At 38.6% G+C, this 17,156-nt stretch overlaps 1 protein-coding gene across 1 annotated transcript; it reads right to left on the minus strand.

Moving 5' to 3' along the window:
* Positions 1–1,294: 1,294 nt before the first annotated feature.
* Positions 1,295–15,161, minus strand: LOC143889760 (U3 containing 90S pre-ribosomal complex subunit). The gene is made up of 6 exons (XM_077394097.1): positions 14,878–15,161; positions 12,111–12,306; positions 9,169–9,241; positions 4,878–4,927; positions 1,799–1,912; positions 1,295–1,621 (listed from the first exon to the last, which is right to left on the minus strand). Exons 1-6 carry the CDS (start codon positions 15,128–15,130, stop codon positions 1,468–1,470), a joined length of 840 nt encoding a protein of 279 aa, XP_077250212.1. The 5' UTR covers positions 15,131–15,161; the 3' UTR covers positions 1,295–1,467.
* Positions 15,162–17,156: the final 1,995 nt, after the last annotated feature.

Below are 17,156 nucleotides of genomic sequence, written 5' to 3' on the forward strand. Positions count from 1 at the left end.
CCTTTCCAATCATCCCTAAGATAGAAAATAAGGTTAAAATTTTAATGTTACCATTTTTATCTCCCTTCTTTGTGCAAAATTTACTATAATTTTTGCCCCCTTGTGCAAAATTTTAGATAGAAATTTTTTCTATCTTAATTTTAAGATAGATAAAAAATTACTATAATTTTTGCCCCCCTTGTGCAAAATTTCTGGCATCGCCCCTGGAGTACGCCGCTGGATTTTCTAGATTCAAACATGTGTTCCAAACATATCGAGTACGCCGGCGGAAATAGGGTGTAAGCAGAAATAGAGTGTACGCCGGCGGAAATAATGGGTACACCAGCGGAATCTCATACGGAGAGACGATATTATTAGAAGACGCCACCGTTCCATATTGATGCCCCATGTGTTGTGGATTCGATGGTCTATGCATATTGTCAACGGCCAAGATTTAAACGAACCCCAAGGGACTCTGGGTTCAAAGAAAGATTTCAAATCCAAACCAAACCGGTTGTGTATAGAGGAGTTAGCGTTCCAAAAAGTTTTTCAGCATGTGTCAAGCATCCATCCGTCTCTGGTTATTTCCGACGGCCAAGATAGAAACGAACCCAAGGTTCTATCGGTTCAAATACACATTCAGATGAACCAAAAGAAGCCTTCTAAAGCGCGCCAATTTAATAGGCAGTAATGAAAAAATAGATTTCTATTCATGTCAGAAGAGTATAAGGGTCTTTTTTACCACCCGATTTTGAAGAATCACCCATGTTTACATGATGCTTGTTTTCAAAAGACGGGTCCATCCCCATCCCCGTCTCTGCTCCAAGTCGGGGAATCCCCGCCCCCGTTAGGGGCGGATCCCCGTTTTAACGGGTGAAATTGCCAGCCCTAGCCTTAGAAGGTGTTTGGATCTAGAAAACAAGCGTAAAGGCCATAAGAAAATGTAGAGTTTGTCTGACTGCAAAGTAGGTTTTCATCGATAGGATCATATCCTGGGTTCCCTTGAACTTTATAATAGCTTATTCCACATATTTTCTACCCCAAAAAGAGACCCATCTTAAAAACAAGAATACGTGCAATTTCACATTAGGAGATGATATTCCGCCCCCCCCCCCCCCCCCCCCGGCATTACGTGCACACCCCCCTTATGATCTGATTTGACGTGAAAAGTGGGCAAGTACTGCAGGGGATGTGAAAATTAACAAGAAAATTGACGTGAAAAGTGCACACCCCCCGTTTTTGGATACGTTGAATCCAAAAATGGATAATCTATCCTGGAACCAAACCGCCTCAAAGTCATTAACAAGAAAAGGTCTAAGAGGAAACTCAGTCATTGAATGAATAAATACTATCACAGATATAAGCTGTACCATGTGCATAATTAGTGGCTGCAGATACAAATCATACTTAAAATTGGTGAAGATACAAGCTGGTGATCGCCTCGTTTTCTTTTACTTCGATCTTTTTAGATTGGTTACAAGCCGGTATTCATTCGTCGAAAGGGGCTGGATTCTCAATCTCATCATCAGAAAAGGTCTTCTCAAGATCATCGCCATATTCTAGACCATAAAAACAGATCCTCAGATCACCTTGGAGCAGTCTCTGATGAAAGTGACTTCTATACAATTCCCAAAACTCAGTACTGCAAATCAACCAATGTCAAAGAAAAATGAACAAATGTTACACAATAACTGTTTTAAAATTTTAATTAAGTCCACTTTTACTAATTTTCAGCTAATCATGTTTATATAGGAGAGAGAGAGAGAGAGAGAGAGAGAGAGAGAGAGAGAGAGCTAGAGGTGGAATTGCATAGGCAAACCTGACTTGTGGAAGACTAAACAGGGAATAGCCCTTGGCATCTGTGTGCATGTCAATAACGAGCACTGATAAGCGTGAGAGGCCCAACGCATCCATGTCAATTAACTTTTTGATCCTGGAATTGGAATTGATACAAGCATCAAAAGAAACCAAGTGAGAGGAGAGATGAAGAAACTCGGACCCATCACTTGGTAAGGCAATTTTATATCAGAGCAGCAAGAACAGAGCCATTAAAAAAAAACAGCAAGACAAGAGATTTGTTGTTACCATTTCAAAAAAAATAAAAAAATAAAGGTTTGTTGTTGATCTATGAGGTCTTAAAGAGTAGGTGAACATCAAGTGTCTTCTTTAAAAAATTTGCATGAAACAATTAGATTACACATTTGTATATTAAGGGCTGTTAGTTTAGAAGAATAAAAACAAAAACCTTTTTTTGTGTTCCTGTCATCTTTGGCATGAATACTTTACACAAGGAAAACTGTGGACAGAAATTAAGCATAAAATTCTTTGAAGTCTCCATTATTGATAGAGCTGTCAAATCCACAGCAAGCCAATTGTCTGCCCTCTCACTCTTAAGCAAACATGTATTTTGCTTTAAACAAAACATGTGACCACAAATTTAGTTTTGGTGGCTTGCATGAAACTAGTCTTTAATCCAGTGTGTGTTACATATATGTCATTCCAAAGTGATCAACTAACCAACTAATAAGTTGTTTCATGGTAGTTCCATCACTTCATTATGTATGCTGGTGCAGGGGCGGAGCCAGGAATTTGCTCCACAGTGTTGGGGGGGGGTTGTTTCTCCTCCTCACGTTTCGGCTTTCTTGTGGACATTAACACACAGAGGCGTTAACACTTGCGAGCGTTTAAAGGTTTAAAGAGTCGGGGATTCCGTTTGGCGAGTTGGTGCGTTCTCTGCAAGAACTCTGGAGAGACTTTGAATCATCTTTTCCTTCCCTGTCCATTCTCCTTCTAGGTATGGATGGGAATCTAAAGTTTTTCAGTTTCTCTTGGGTATTTCAGAAAAGAGTTCGTAGAGTAATTCTAAACTGGTGTGGCGCTTATTTTGGATGTGTTGGGGAATCTATGTGGTATTTGATTCAGTATGCAATCGCATGGCATATATGGGCGGAGCGTAAAAATCAGATTTTCTGTGGGAACGAGCGGAGTCACGCACATGTTTCCCTTGATATAAAACTATCAATTATTAAATGGGCCAAAGGCAAGAGTGGTATCCACTATCCAGTTGGGGACATTCTCAGTAATTGGATCGCAGTTGCATCTGAGAAGATACTATTCAAAAAAAAAAAAAAAAGTTGCATCTGAGAAGAAATCCAGTTCTAATATCTTACCACGGTGGTGCCCTCCTCCAGAGGGCTGGTTTAAATTAAATTTTGATGGGAATTCACGTGGTAATCCTGGCAGGGCTGGGATCGGTGGGATTATTCGGGATCATTGTGGCAATATTCTAATGTCCTTTTCCGGGCTGGCTAGTGTATGCGATGCAAACGAGGCAGAGGGATCGGCCCTCTTATTCGGTTTGCAATGGTACGTGAATCACAGTTTTGGTCCTCTCATTGTAGAAGGCGACTCTTCTAACACCAGTGCGTGGGCCTTAAATAAGATCTGCGGCCCGTCGTGCCTTGCATTTAAGATGGATGAGATTAGGGACCTGGTTAATTGGTTTCTATCATCTATCCTTCGCTTAAGCACATGCGTCGATCGGCAAATGGTTTGGCTGACGTTTTGGCCACGAAGGGTATCAACCGGGACTCTAGGTCCGTGATTATTTACCCCGGTCCGGAGGGCTCTTAGTTTTTTCTGTTTTTATTTGTATGTTGGACCTTATGCATGGTCATTGTTAGTCTTGGGGGCGGCTCGTCCCGATGTAATGACTTTGATTTATGCAATATATCGTGTTACCTTTTCAAAAAAAAAAAAAAAAAAAAGCATCGAAGAGGTTCTTAAAAATGTCTATCACAATCTCCACCGGGATTGTCTCCACCTCAAGAAAAAGGTTGTCATGATTATACACGCATCCAGAATTGTGTGCGGTTCAAAAAGAGGTTTCAAGAGGTACTAGTTTAGAGGATCCAGAATTATGTGCGGTTCAAAAAGATATAGATGAAAGTTTTGAAAGAATGCTATGAAAGATGTAAAAAGAGATACTATAGTCTATAGAATGAAGGAAAAGTTTGTGCTTTCCTGCAACTTATTTTAGTTACTTTTGAATTGGTCTCGGCTATGCCCGTGCCAATTCATCTTAATATTTTGTATTGCAGGTTGGGACTCCTAGTCCCGAATGCCATCTGAATATTAATGAAATATGTTATTTTTCAAAAAAAATGATTATACGCGCACCCCCCGCGGGCGGGCACGAGGGAGCTGTCTTTGTAGCAGCACTATGGATCTTTTAGATAAATCGACAAGAATTATCCTTACACCTACTGATGATCTTATTCAATTGCTACAAGAGTAACATTTGAGATGCTTTCTTTCCTGAAATCTTTTTTTTTTTTAAAGATCATATTTTAAAATTCTTTCCCGAAATCTGAACCTTGAGTTATACATTTTTTCACATAATAGCCTTTAAGTCTGACATAAAGCACAAGTACATAAGCATGAACAATGAGGAGTACGTCTAGAAAAATAACGCTTGCTAATAATCATTCAAAAAACTTAATAATAACACTTGCTAATGATTTTTTTCTCTCAGTTTCTACCAAGAAAATCTTGCAGCACCTAAAATCAGATGGAACAAATCTTAAATGTGATTAAAGAATAGTTTAAAATCCCTAAGAATATTGTAAAATAGAAATATCTACTAGACAAAACCTCCCTTAACATGAAAGCCATACAACAATCATATAGCGGTTGAGGTCAACCATACGTGTATTAACAATGGTAACCACAACGAAGCTCACACTGTGTACAATCTAGATGTAAGATTCAAGTGGAGAAGGAATCAATAGTGAAAATGACTTGGTCTCCAAGCTTTGATAACATGAAGAGTTTGTGTGTCGTGAAGAATGGACCATGTCAAAAGTGCAGAATCCCAAACGAAAATTACACCCACTCACCTGCTTGGCGTACCACTTGCAATATTTACGCGAGTCTTTAGCAAGGATACCTACAAAAATTAATAACACTGTCAATATATATATATATATATAATCACTTTGACACGGCATGAAAAGGAAATAGCACAAAGCTGAAAAATTACAAGGCTCACCAGTGCTGACATAACTAGAAAAGGCATAATTCAAAATGGCCATATATTGCAAGTCTTCTATGCCATTGTACACTGTAAAAGGAAATCCAGGTCACTCTACCCATACGGAATCCCACTGTATTTTTGTTTCTAATAATACATAATCCCATTGTATGTGTGTATTTTGGGGTGAGATTGGCTTTTTTTCTTTATCTTTTTGCTTTCTAGCAACTAAGCAGGACATAGGTGCACTTATATCCTTAGAAGAAGGAATCTTTCTCTTGGATGCCGCTCACGAGCTTAGCACTGCGATTCGGCGCTCCTTAGGAAGGAGTAACCAAGGTAACGCGATCCCGAAGCGGCAGAAATAGCTCCCATGGCACTCCCAACCTGCTCCTATTACTCAATCGGTCCCATCATCACCAACTTCCTTGCATCAAACTCCTCCAGCTCTTCAAATTACTTCATTGGAGCAAGCCCAAAGGCGACTTCAGAAGGCACGAGAATGAAGATGGATTTTTTTAAGCGACGAAAATGAAGATGGTTAGAAAAATTACTACTTTCAGATATACTTAAATTTTGAAATATATATATATGAGGAAACTGTTGGTGAGCTTAAGCTCACCAAACTTATGGTGAGCTAGCTTGCCCAATCACATGGGTCCCACATTTTGGGGAGTGATCCAAACCATTCATTTGCAAGGCCTTATCATAGATAGAGGGTGTACCAAAAATCAGCTCCATAGGATCATCCTAACCCCTCCATTAGTGGAGGACAAAAATGGGACAGATTTGTGTCTGTCCATTTTTGTCCTCCACAAATGGAGGGGTTAGGATGAACCTATGGAGCTGATTTTTGGTACACCCCCCATCTATGTAAGGGACTTTCAAATGAATGGTTTGGATCATCCTAACAAAGTGGGCCCCCATGTGATTGGGCAAGCTAGCTCACCATAAGTTTGGTTAAGCTCACCAACAGTTTCCTCTATATATATATATATATATATATATATATATATATATATATATATATATATATAGAGAGAGAGAGAGAGAGAGAGAGAGAGAGAAAATGGTTCCTAAACATGTGTAGAGAGTTCTCTACACACTAGCTTAAAATACAGTGGGGGCCCACATTGTTTGGGTGATCCAAGCCATCCATTTTAAAGGCCCTCACATAGATAGGGTGTCCACAAAAAATCAGATCCATAGGATCATCCCAACCCTACGATTTGTGGAGGTAAAATGGATGTTTTTAAACCTTCACAAATTAGTCCATTTTTTGCCTCCACAGTTCGAATGGTTAGGATGATCCTATGGATCTGATTTTTTATGGACACCCTATCTATGTGAGGGCCTTAAAAATGAATGGTTTGGATCACCCAAATAATGTGGCCGCCACTGTATTTTAAGCTAGTGTGTAGATAACTTATCTACACATATGTGTAGGAACCGTTTTCTCATATATATATATATATATATATATATATATATATATATACACGGAAAAGTGTTGCTACTCGGTCTTGTAGCTAAGCTTATCTACTCGGTCGGGTTAAATACAATGGGGGGCCACATTGTTTGGGTGATCCAAACCATTCATTTGAAAGTCCCTTACCTATATAGGGTGTCCACAAAAAATCAGACCCATAGGATGATCCTAACCCATCCAACAGTGGAGGGAAAAATGGGCAGATTTGTGGACAGACTGTGTCTGTCCATTTTTTCCCATTTTTCCCTCGACTGTTGGCTGGGTTAGGATCATCCTATGGGTCTGATTTTTTGTGCACACCTTATCTAAGTAAGGGACTTTCAAATGAATGGTGTGGATCACCCAAACAATGTGGGCCCCCACTGTCTTTAACCCGACTGAGTAGATAAGCTTAGCTACAAGACCAAGTAGCAACACTTTTCTGATATATATATATATATATATATATATATATATATATATATAGAGAGAGAGAGAGAGAGAGAGAGAGAGAGAGAGAAAAGTGTAGCTACACATACGTGTAGCTAACTTAGCTACACCAACGGCTTAAAAGACAGTGGGCCCCACATTGTTTGGGTGATGCAAACCATTCATTTGAAGGGCCCTTATATAGATAGGGTGTGCCCAAAAAATCAGCTCTATAGGATCATCCCAACCCTACGATTTGTGGAGGCAAAAATGGACGCGTAAAAACCTTCACAAATCTGTCCATTTTTGCCTCCACAGTTTGAAGGGTGGGGATGATCCTATGGAGCTGATTTTTTGGGCACACCCTATCAATGTGAGGGTCTATCAAATGAATGGTTTGGATCACCCAAACACTGTGGGCCCACTGTATTTTAAGCCGTTGGTGTAGCTAAGTTAGCTACACGTATGTGTAGCTTCACTTAACTCATATATATATTAATTACTATTTTTGATGTAGTTGAATTTCGAAAGACAAATAAAGAAATATTAGATAAAGGCTCCCATGGCACTCCCAACCTTAGACTCTTCTATAGCCCTCACTTCCCGGTTCCCGCTCTCGCCCCCGCCCCCGCCCCTACACCCGTACCCGCACCGTGCTTCTAAGCTTATATCCTTTCTGATTTTTCTTCTCAGTTTTCCCGAGATTTGTGGACACGGACACAAGTGTCGCATGTCAACACGGACATGAAATGCTGGACATTGCAAGTTTGCAACACCCCAAAATTTCAAAACGGGGACACAGCTAGAAATGGACATACGGCCACGTAACCCCAAATGGATGACGCCAAATTTATGGGACCCACCTTGTTCAAACATCCAAACCATTCATTTGTTGGGCCCCAACATAAATGGGTTGTGCCTTGATAATCTTCTCTATAAGATGATCACAGCCCTCTAACATGTTGATGGACACAGGTGCGCATTTATTTGAAAAAATAGTGGGACCCACTTTGTTCAAAGATCCAATCCAATCATTTGTTGATCCAATCATTTGTTGAGCCCCAACGTAATTGAGTTGTGCCTAGAAAATCATCTAGACAATATCCATTTAAAAAAATCATTTACACAAGATATCCATTTCAAAAAAATCATCAACACAAGATGATCCTCACTGCTGCTATCAGTGAGAATCATCTGCTACTTTCTCATAAAAAATGGGGTCGCAGCTTCCGATGGTGAGGGCACAACTCCTAGCTTAATAACCATACCAAAGAAATGATGGTGGAAACGATCATAGGCGAGCGCGGACCCCACCATTGAACATTATAGAGATGGAATTGGTGGGATGAGAAGAAATAAATCATGTTAGGATCTCATCTGCCTGCTTTTGTTTGTTGCTGCATCCTTTTGAAGAAGAAGATGAAGGACTATTCAGATCCTGAGGATGAGCAAAAGAATTGTGCAAAATTGCCAACATATCTTTTCTCATAGAAACACTTTAAAGGCAAAATCAAATGAAACTGTCATTTGAATGATGTTTGGGAGAGCAGGGAATAAATAGAGAGAAATAGAGAGCATCGGTGAGTTGTTTATGGTTGGGATAGAGTGCTCGGGTTCTTAGTCGGTTACATAGCACAACTCTTCTCTAAGTGGTGTTTCTCCTCTGGCCGCGTCGAAGTCAGTGTAGACACGTGCCCACAACCGTGGCAGTGCCGACACATGTCAACACGGAAAAAAGTATGCATATCGTGTCTACAAATCATAGCAGTTTTCCATTTTTATTTTTATTTTTTTGAATGGTAGCAGTTCTCCATTTAATTTCATTTCCTTTTTCACATAATGACATAAAATGACCAATTCTATACAGAAATCCAGAAACATTTAAGTTTAAACATTAGAAATGCTACTCATCAGCTACATTAGTGGGGCAGCGAATTTGTTGATACCCACACAAGCACACATATTACTTGAAAACATGCGAGATGAATGCAGAAAAAATGCTAGTTTTACTGTGTTTATCAAGTCAGTGCATAAATAATTCCATTCATATTCAACGCACGTTAACAAGAACACGGTGCTGCACTTTTTGACTGTCTGATAAACCATAAAGCACTACAAGATTCAACAGAAAGCACAGTTTATAGGACTCATGGACTTGCAACTAGATGTAAGAATAAAGTTAATGAAACCCATAGCAAAGATGAAAGATATAATACATCTAGGAAAAAGTTGATGAAAGTCAGAACAAAGAAGATATAACCTGCTCCTCAACTTTCATATGTTTTGCGAATAGCTTTGCCGCAGGGCATTCTCCCGTAAGCAGTCTCAAACCTCTAATAGACAGAAACAAAATGTCAGCTAATACATTATAACCAAATCAAATAAGTTACACCATAGTATGATACTATCTAGATATTTTAGATCTGACTACAAGAGATAATATTTAAGAAATTCCACCCCAAGTATCCAATGGCTGCAAGATATTTGTTCACATATACATACAAACATACTTTTTTTGAATGGTAATGAAATATATTAAAGATGAAAAGAATGGGGGATACCCGGCGACCGAGATGGTCGATACACATGAAAGAAAGAAAAAAGAGATTCAAGAAAATATACATGACCCTCAAGGAGGGAGGAAATAAAATAAAATAAAAAACTCTAATGAAACCCTATCAACTCCATCTCTAGCGAGCCTATCTGTTTCTTTGTTCGCCGATCTTCTAACATGATTAAATGCAACGAACCATCTAAACGGTTTGTGATCGCATCGAAGACGTACGCAAACCGCCAAGGTCGTCGAGAGTAGCCTTTTAGCCATCTAATCACATTAAGAGAATCTCCTTCGACAATAACCTTATCTAATGAAGAAGACACCAACTTCCTTATACCTTGGAGAGCCGCTCTCACCTCCTCCTCATTAGAGTCGGCACCCCCGATGAGGCCCGAAAAAGCCCAAATACATACAAACATACATATATACATGTTTGCACACACATGCATAAATATTATATGTGTGTAAGTATGTATGTATGCATACATACATATATACAGATGTGATCACTTCACCTACTTCAATGTTTGGTTATAAATTTATAATTTCCCCAAAAGTGAACCCAACCAAAATAACTTTGTTCTTTTATATTTGAAAGCGAAACTAGACTTTGTATTTTTCATCACTTAAATATAATATATATAGATAGATTGTTGGTTGATTGCACTCTTCCCACTTCAATTTCTTGCTAGAAATTTTTTTTTTTGCTTGCATAAAGTGATAGCAGAGCACCGATTGAAGTTCCCATGGCTGCAAAAGGTATTTGAGGAGATAAAGGTAGATACAACAAGAGATAAAAGAAATGATTCAAGAAATGAATCAGTATGTGGAGATGAAACACATGAAGTTTTGAAATGCAGTTTCACTCTTACAAAATCACTCTACAATGAGGCGATAAAGCGTTTGGTGGTATTAGCAGAATTCATTTATTGTAATTTGGGAACTGAATCAAGAATAAGTTACTACATCAAGGTCTGGATCTTTTCAAGGGTACATGATCCTTAATGAGTCAAAGTCGAGTTCCTTTTTCCTTTCAACCTAGGGGCAGCATGATCATGATGTCACCAAGTGGAACTTCGATCATTTAAAGAAAAAAAACTAGTGTTTTGTTTTAGACTCTTTATTTTGATATATTAGACTTCCCTGTTTGAGTTAAATTGGGATTTAGTTAGTGGATTAAGTGTTTTATTGGGTATATGCTCTTATTCTTAATAGGGTTTAGAAGGATTTAAATAAAGATATGAGAATTGCAATTCGCTCACCACCTCTCTCAAAGTAAGTCCAGACACCGTATATTGGTTGATTGTGCTCTCCTTTCTTCTTGACTTACTTTGAGAAACGTGGTGTACGAATTGGATTTTGCCCCATCCTCCATCATTTGAATTGTTGATTGTGCCTTCCCTCTTTTCTAGTTCAATTTCTGGGTAAAATCATATAATTCAATTGTAGCATTGAGGTCTAAAAGAATCGATCGAAGTTGCTTAACTAAAATTTACTAGTCTGAAATCATTAAGAACTACTAGCAATAGAGGCTGCACTTGGAATTCCTATGTAGGCCAATGATAGCTTTGACAACCTATAAGTACGACCACATTGACCAGCTAATATATCATCAAATTTACATTTTTAATGGCTATTGGGGACCATAGTGATACTCATGCTTCTTCTAGGCGGCAACAAAGATTCCTAACACACGAATTTTTCGCCTAGGACACCAAATTAGTGTCATTTATTTCAAGGCTATCAAGTATTTAACTGGAAAAAAAAATACAGTTCTTGTACCCCTATCTAAAATTTTTTTTATAACAAACTAAACTCACACTTCTAATCAGATGGGAGAAGAGAGAACACTAAAAAGAAAAGAAGGAAAGAAGGGAGAAGAGAGAGAAAACTAGCTTCACACCTTCGATTGGTTTGTGAGAGATCTCAAGAGCAGCTGCAGAAGTCTTCAAATGATATAATTGAGCAGATGTTGCAAGCATGAGAACTTCAATCACAAAACCAACACATAGGGGAAGTACCCACTTAGCATTTCGATGCAAACAGAAAAATGGGGAGAGAGAGAGAGAGGGAGAGAGAGAGAGAGAGAGAGAGAGATTGTACGGAGAACTTGATTTCAAGCAGAAACACAATTATCATAAACCATCAGTATAAGAGTGAAAACCCCAGCCAACCATCAACATTTTTAGAGGGGAAGAGACATTGAAAGAGAAAAAGGATAAGTCAATTGTACTTCTCATGTCCTCATCTGAAATCCTTCAACAACAATCATAAACCCTATCACCAATTGAAAAGAGGAGATACTAAGAAATAGCCCTACTCATCACTCAACTAATTAATCTACGTTCTATAAACAAACAAGCTCAGTAAGAAGATCTAAAAGAAAGAAATAACAAAACCCTAAAGCAACCCACAATTTTTTCCTTTCATTCAGGTAAATTACTCTCGCTGTCATCATGATCACAATGCGTCAATTACATCCATAGATGGTAAAAGCATATGCTACATTGATAAAAACTGCTATTGAAATACTAACAGCAATTATAAGTCACAAAGAACAAGTGTAATCCTATCGCACATTGAAATACTAGAAGTTCCAACAATCCAAAAAAAATAAAAATTAAAGTCAAGGTAATTATTAACACCTGAGAAGCTCCAACGATCTTAAAGCAGATGTACTGATAATGACAACTGCTGGACTCCCTTCATCAATCTTTCCCTCTGAAAGCTGCCCTTCAGTAAGTACTTCTCTCCATGAAATACCAAAAGTAGCCTTCAAGTGTTTGCCTAGATTGCCAGCATCCTGATTCAGGTCTTGGGAAAGCTCCAAAATGCATGTATCTGCAAATTTAATAAAGCCACCCTAGGCGTTATTCGCATACACCATAAAGGAAAATAGAAATGACCATGAGATGTTATGGAAGCAAATGAGCTCCTCTACTTTCAACGTTGGCTAGTGCAAGTACACGCATTTACATGGCTGCATTTTTCTTGTGTATAACAAATATATAGATATATACATATACATACAATATTTATATACACACGAGGAATGCTAAAGTCAGGGGTGCCGGTGCCGGCATTTACATGGCTGTATTTTTATTGTGTAAAACAAATATATACATATATATACAATATATATACACATATGAGGAATGCTAAACCCAGGGATGCCCTTGCATGAAAGGGTCCCTCCCTCCCTCCCACTCAGGGGTGCCCCTGCAAAAATAGGATGAAAGGGTCCTCCCTCCCTCCCTCCCTCCCTCGGTGTGTGTGTAAACTTATAGAAAGTGGACCAAAATGTGGCTATCATGATGATCAACAAATTAAAAGTTGCCATCTAAAGGTGTAAGAAGTTTATCTTCTCTCTCCAATCAACCCAGCCTCCATAATGAAATACTACTGCATAAATTACTCTCTTATAGCCACAAGAAACTAGGCAGGAAGCATAAAGACAAAAAGTTTATGATCCATTTGTGATAGTGACAATGGAAAAATAAAATTCGAGTACGTGTATACATATTATAGCATCTCTATTTCAGAAGTAACATGTTAAAGAGCAAAATTTGAGGAAGAGGTACTACCACACCCACATAACCAACTTGGGATGGGACCATGATTTGTATAAAAATCATGGAGGAAGCAGAAACCATATCTTTATTTTGAATGGCTGCTATATTAATAAAAATGGTCAAATACAGAAAATATGAGACAAAACAACAGCAATAATAACAAAAGGGAGTAAATCAAGGCGGTAAAAAAATAAAAAGCTCCAGATTCTCCTTCTCCACCCCTTGTCTAGCAACCCCATCTGCCACCTCATTAACAGAAACCATATCTAACATGGGGAAACAACCGCTTTATAGTGGCTTGTTTTTCTTAGTAGTGGACCATGGCTAACCTTTTTTCAGTTTTCCTTGTAGTGGCTTGTTTGTTCCTGCTTTGCGTTGACCAACTCAATTGTCTCAATACACCGGAAATAACATACCCCACATGCTAAATTTGCTTTACAAGCTAAAGAGCAAATTCATCTCCTACTATTAGATCTACTCTTTCTACTCCTTCCACTGCCAACGTGTCCGCCATCTCATTTGTGGATATTGGTTTATGCAGAAAGATGGGGCTATCAGTAGCCATGGTTCTATAGGTAACGTATACAATAATTCTAAGGACCATTTCCATGTTCCTAATCCACTTGCCCCAAGGCTCCCAACCTCTTTTGAAACATATGGATTGTTCTGGCCGATGCAAACCTATTCTCCAATTAGTGCCCACATTGAAATCTCAACTGAAAAGCCCCAAGAAGCTTCTTTGCACAGTGTTCACCCTCACATTGATAGGAAACAACTTGTTATCTACTCTAATTCCACATTGTCACAAGTAAACGCTTCTTGCAGCATTATTTAAATGCAAGAATCTACATCCTTACAAGCCAGATCGAAATGACCTCAAACAGGTCTAGATGCCAACTCCACTACAACCTTGATGCACCACACATTGATCTCTATTCTGATAACACATGTTAACAAGGAAACATTTTGGGTGGTGTTAACTCCACAAGGTGCCCCACCATGATCACATCAAAGCAAACCATCCTAAGTGCAAGACACACATGACCTTGCACACGACACCTCTTAATAGTCCAATGTTCCTACTATCTAAATACTCATAAACCTCGGAGCACACGAGTAACATCATGCTACCAACCTGCTTTGTTTTGCCCATAGCTCAGACCTCATGACTTTCCTACCTCACTAACCAAGAACAGAAAGCACACTAATCAAGCCCTACATAGTGGAAATCTTTTTGGCCCAGCACTTGATCCTTCCCTGCCATGAGCAATATAAAAATGGTCAAGCCCACCCCTGTCGTTCAAAAACCATGAACCACATCATTCTTCCATTCAAGACTCTCTTTTCTTTTCTTTTTAATTTTCTTTTTCTTTTCTTTTTTTACTTTAAGTCTTCTACAATTAGAAGCAGAAGACATCAAGTAAAAAAAGAAAGAAAAGAAAAGATAAATAAAAAGAAAAAGAAAAGAGAATCTTGAATGGAAGAACAGGGTGAGGATGTAGTAAATACGACTGCACAAGAGGTACCTAGGAATATCTTTCGCTATCTTGGTTCAATCCTACAAAAGGAATGAGAGATTGACGAGGATATTAACCACAGAATAAGAATAAGATCAGGTTGGTTGAAGTGGAAGCATGCTCCAGGAGTTATGTGCGACCGTAAAATACCTAACAAGTTGAAGAAAATTTTTTATAAGACAGCTATTAGGCCAGCCATGCTGTACGGCTCCAAATATTAGGTCATCAAGAAGCAGCGTGTCCATAAGATGAGTGTAGCAGAAGTGCGAATGCTTAGATGTGCGGCCACACAAGGTTAGATAGAGAGAGAGAGAGAAAGGCACCTTTAAATCCTTCCAACTCGAGAGCAGAGAGCTTAATTCCATTAGAAGACTGAAACCGATCTAGAAAGAATCGCAACTGCTGAGTTGAAGAAGCATTTGAATAAAGACTTGGTTTTCGCTTGTTAATCTTCTTCTCTTTCCTTTTCGTATTAGCTCTGTTTTTTCCCAGCGGGATGCGATTAGGGTTTTGTGTTTTCGAGCCCTTTTGCCGCCCCTTCTGTCTAGAAGCTCCTGTAGGTTTCATGCTTCCCATCTTTGAAACGAAGAAAACAAGGGCTAACCAACCACAGTGGGTATTAATAATAATAGCAAGGTGTATTTTATGGGAATGGAAATCCCGGGTTTATTTTATCCTTGGATAGCCTTTCTATCCTCGTTCTCATTATTATGCAAGCAAAGTATCCAATACAAGGATTTAGTCAAGATAAAATACGAATGACCTTGGATGATGTCGAGACAGGTCCAATGCGTATATTTATAAGCAGGGTGGCGAATCTCCAAGGTTTATCCAAGATAAAATTACCTTTCTATGATAGTTAATCCTAGGATCGGCTTATTCAAGAATTTCTATCTGTTGCACTGAAATCTCAACTGACTCTTGGAAGCAGTCTCATGTTAAGCTGACTTCTGTAAAGATGACTTGCGCTCGCAGAAACTAATTGAAAGGAGGAGTGTTGAACTCTGCGGGACTCTTCGATTCTTGAGTCAGATAGGGCAACAGTATGAGCTGACCTGAGCTGAGTTGAGCAAGGAAGATAGTGGTGTGATAATGACCTCGACACCTTGAACTTTGATTCCTCTTTTATAGACTAGAGTCCAAGGTATTGAAGAAAAAGTAGTTTTTATAGAATCTTGCATGATTGGACAAGTTCCTTGAAATTTCGATTTCCAAAGCTTATCTCTTCGACGCTGTTGGTTTTTAGGGTTTCTAGAGGGTTGTAAAATTATCCTTCTACCCTTCAAATCTCTCTAGTGCCACATGTAAGCTTTCCATTATGCTATGTTTGGATGCCAGGTTTTTTTTTTTTCTTGGGATTTATGTGGGTAAAGGTAGGAGACAAAAGAGGGGACAAGCATTAATTAGAGAAAGATATTATGATGAGTGGAGAGAGAGGGTAGAGAGAGAAAGAGAGAACACCCTTTTCAAGACAAGATTTTGCTGATGTCAGCAAGAAAAAGCTGATGTGACCACTAAACCTTTACCCACATAAATCCTGGGAACAAAAAAAACCCAGCAACCAAACAGAGCATTAGGGGTCAGATTATACCCCAACACTATCCATGTGAGCAATCCATAGCTATTGTTATGATCCAAGGATATAAATGTCGGTTACGGCCGAAATCATGTAAAATTCAGAAAACAATTTTGATATTTTACAAGGTCTTGGTGGAAATTTCGATAATTTCGGCATTTTCAGTAGAAATCTTGTAAATTTTGGCAAATTTCGGATTTATGTACTTTCAGAGTTGGTCCCTGCCGAAATTTAAAACGATTCTACTGATGATGCTAAGAATCGATTTGTGGGTCTCACACGGGAATGTTTATATGTAATTGCAGGATGAACCATCGTCAGGCGATTCAGATGGTCTCTGTCCCATATGCTAACAGGGTATCATATAAACTACAATAATTAACAGCTTATATTTTATAACATTTTTCATTAATATTGCATGGTTGTCTAGATCTAGGCCATGTGTTGGCGACCATGAATTTTTTTTTCTAAGATAAATTAGTTTCTCACATGGTGAGAGAGGGGCAGGGAGCTGTAGGTTGAGAGACTTGAGAGGGCACCAGTGAATAGAGGGTGAGAAGTGGCTAAAAACAAGGAAGAATAAATCATATTTTGGGTGGAGTTTTTTGTTTCCTGGTTTTTCAGGATTTTCTTATCCTCTCATATGTACCCCTCTCCCACCTTTCTCACCTTTGGGTACGCTAATAATCCAATAAAAGAAAATTCCTTCATGGTAGCCAAACATGCCCCTAAGTTAAAGGATTTCCATGGAAAATTTCTTTCTATGGATTTAGATTCTTTTCACAATTTCTCCTCTTTTCAAAATTTCTTCAGTTTCCCATGGAATATTATTTTCCATGAAAATTCTACTCTACATTTAGCGACCACTAATAAGACTAATGATATTCCACCATCTGTCACAACATTTTCAACGCAGTGTGCTTGTCTTTTTCCTAGAAATGAAAAAGGGGTGGAAGTATCACTTTCCTTTTAAGAGTTTTTATGTGTGTAAGATATGCTAGGTAAACTGGTAAAGTGATGTGTCTT

The sequence above is a fragment of the Tasmannia lanceolata genome, unplaced genomic scaffold (genome assembly GCF_043159265.1).
Source record: "Tasmannia lanceolata isolate RefF3 unplaced genomic scaffold, GAP_Taslan_0.1 ptg000013l, whole genome shotgun sequence".
Lineage (NCBI taxonomy): Eukaryota > Viridiplantae > Streptophyta > Magnoliopsida > Canellales > Winteraceae > Tasmannia > Tasmannia lanceolata.

Excerpts from the sequence above, each read along its gene's own strand:
- LOC143889760 (XM_077394097.1), bottom strand. The coding sequence starts at position 15,130 with ATGGGAAGCATGAAACCTACAGGAGCTTCTAGACAGAAGGGGCGGCAA. Across the intron at positions 4,928-9,168 it reads ATATGAAAGTTGAGGAGCAG|GTATCCTTGCTAAAGACTCG; the intron begins GTTATATCTTCT and ends TAATTTTTGTAG. Across the intron at positions 1,622-1,798 it reads TTTAGTCTTCCACAAGTCAG|TACTGAGTTTTGGGAATTGT; the intron begins GTTTGCCTATGC and ends GTTGATTTGCAG.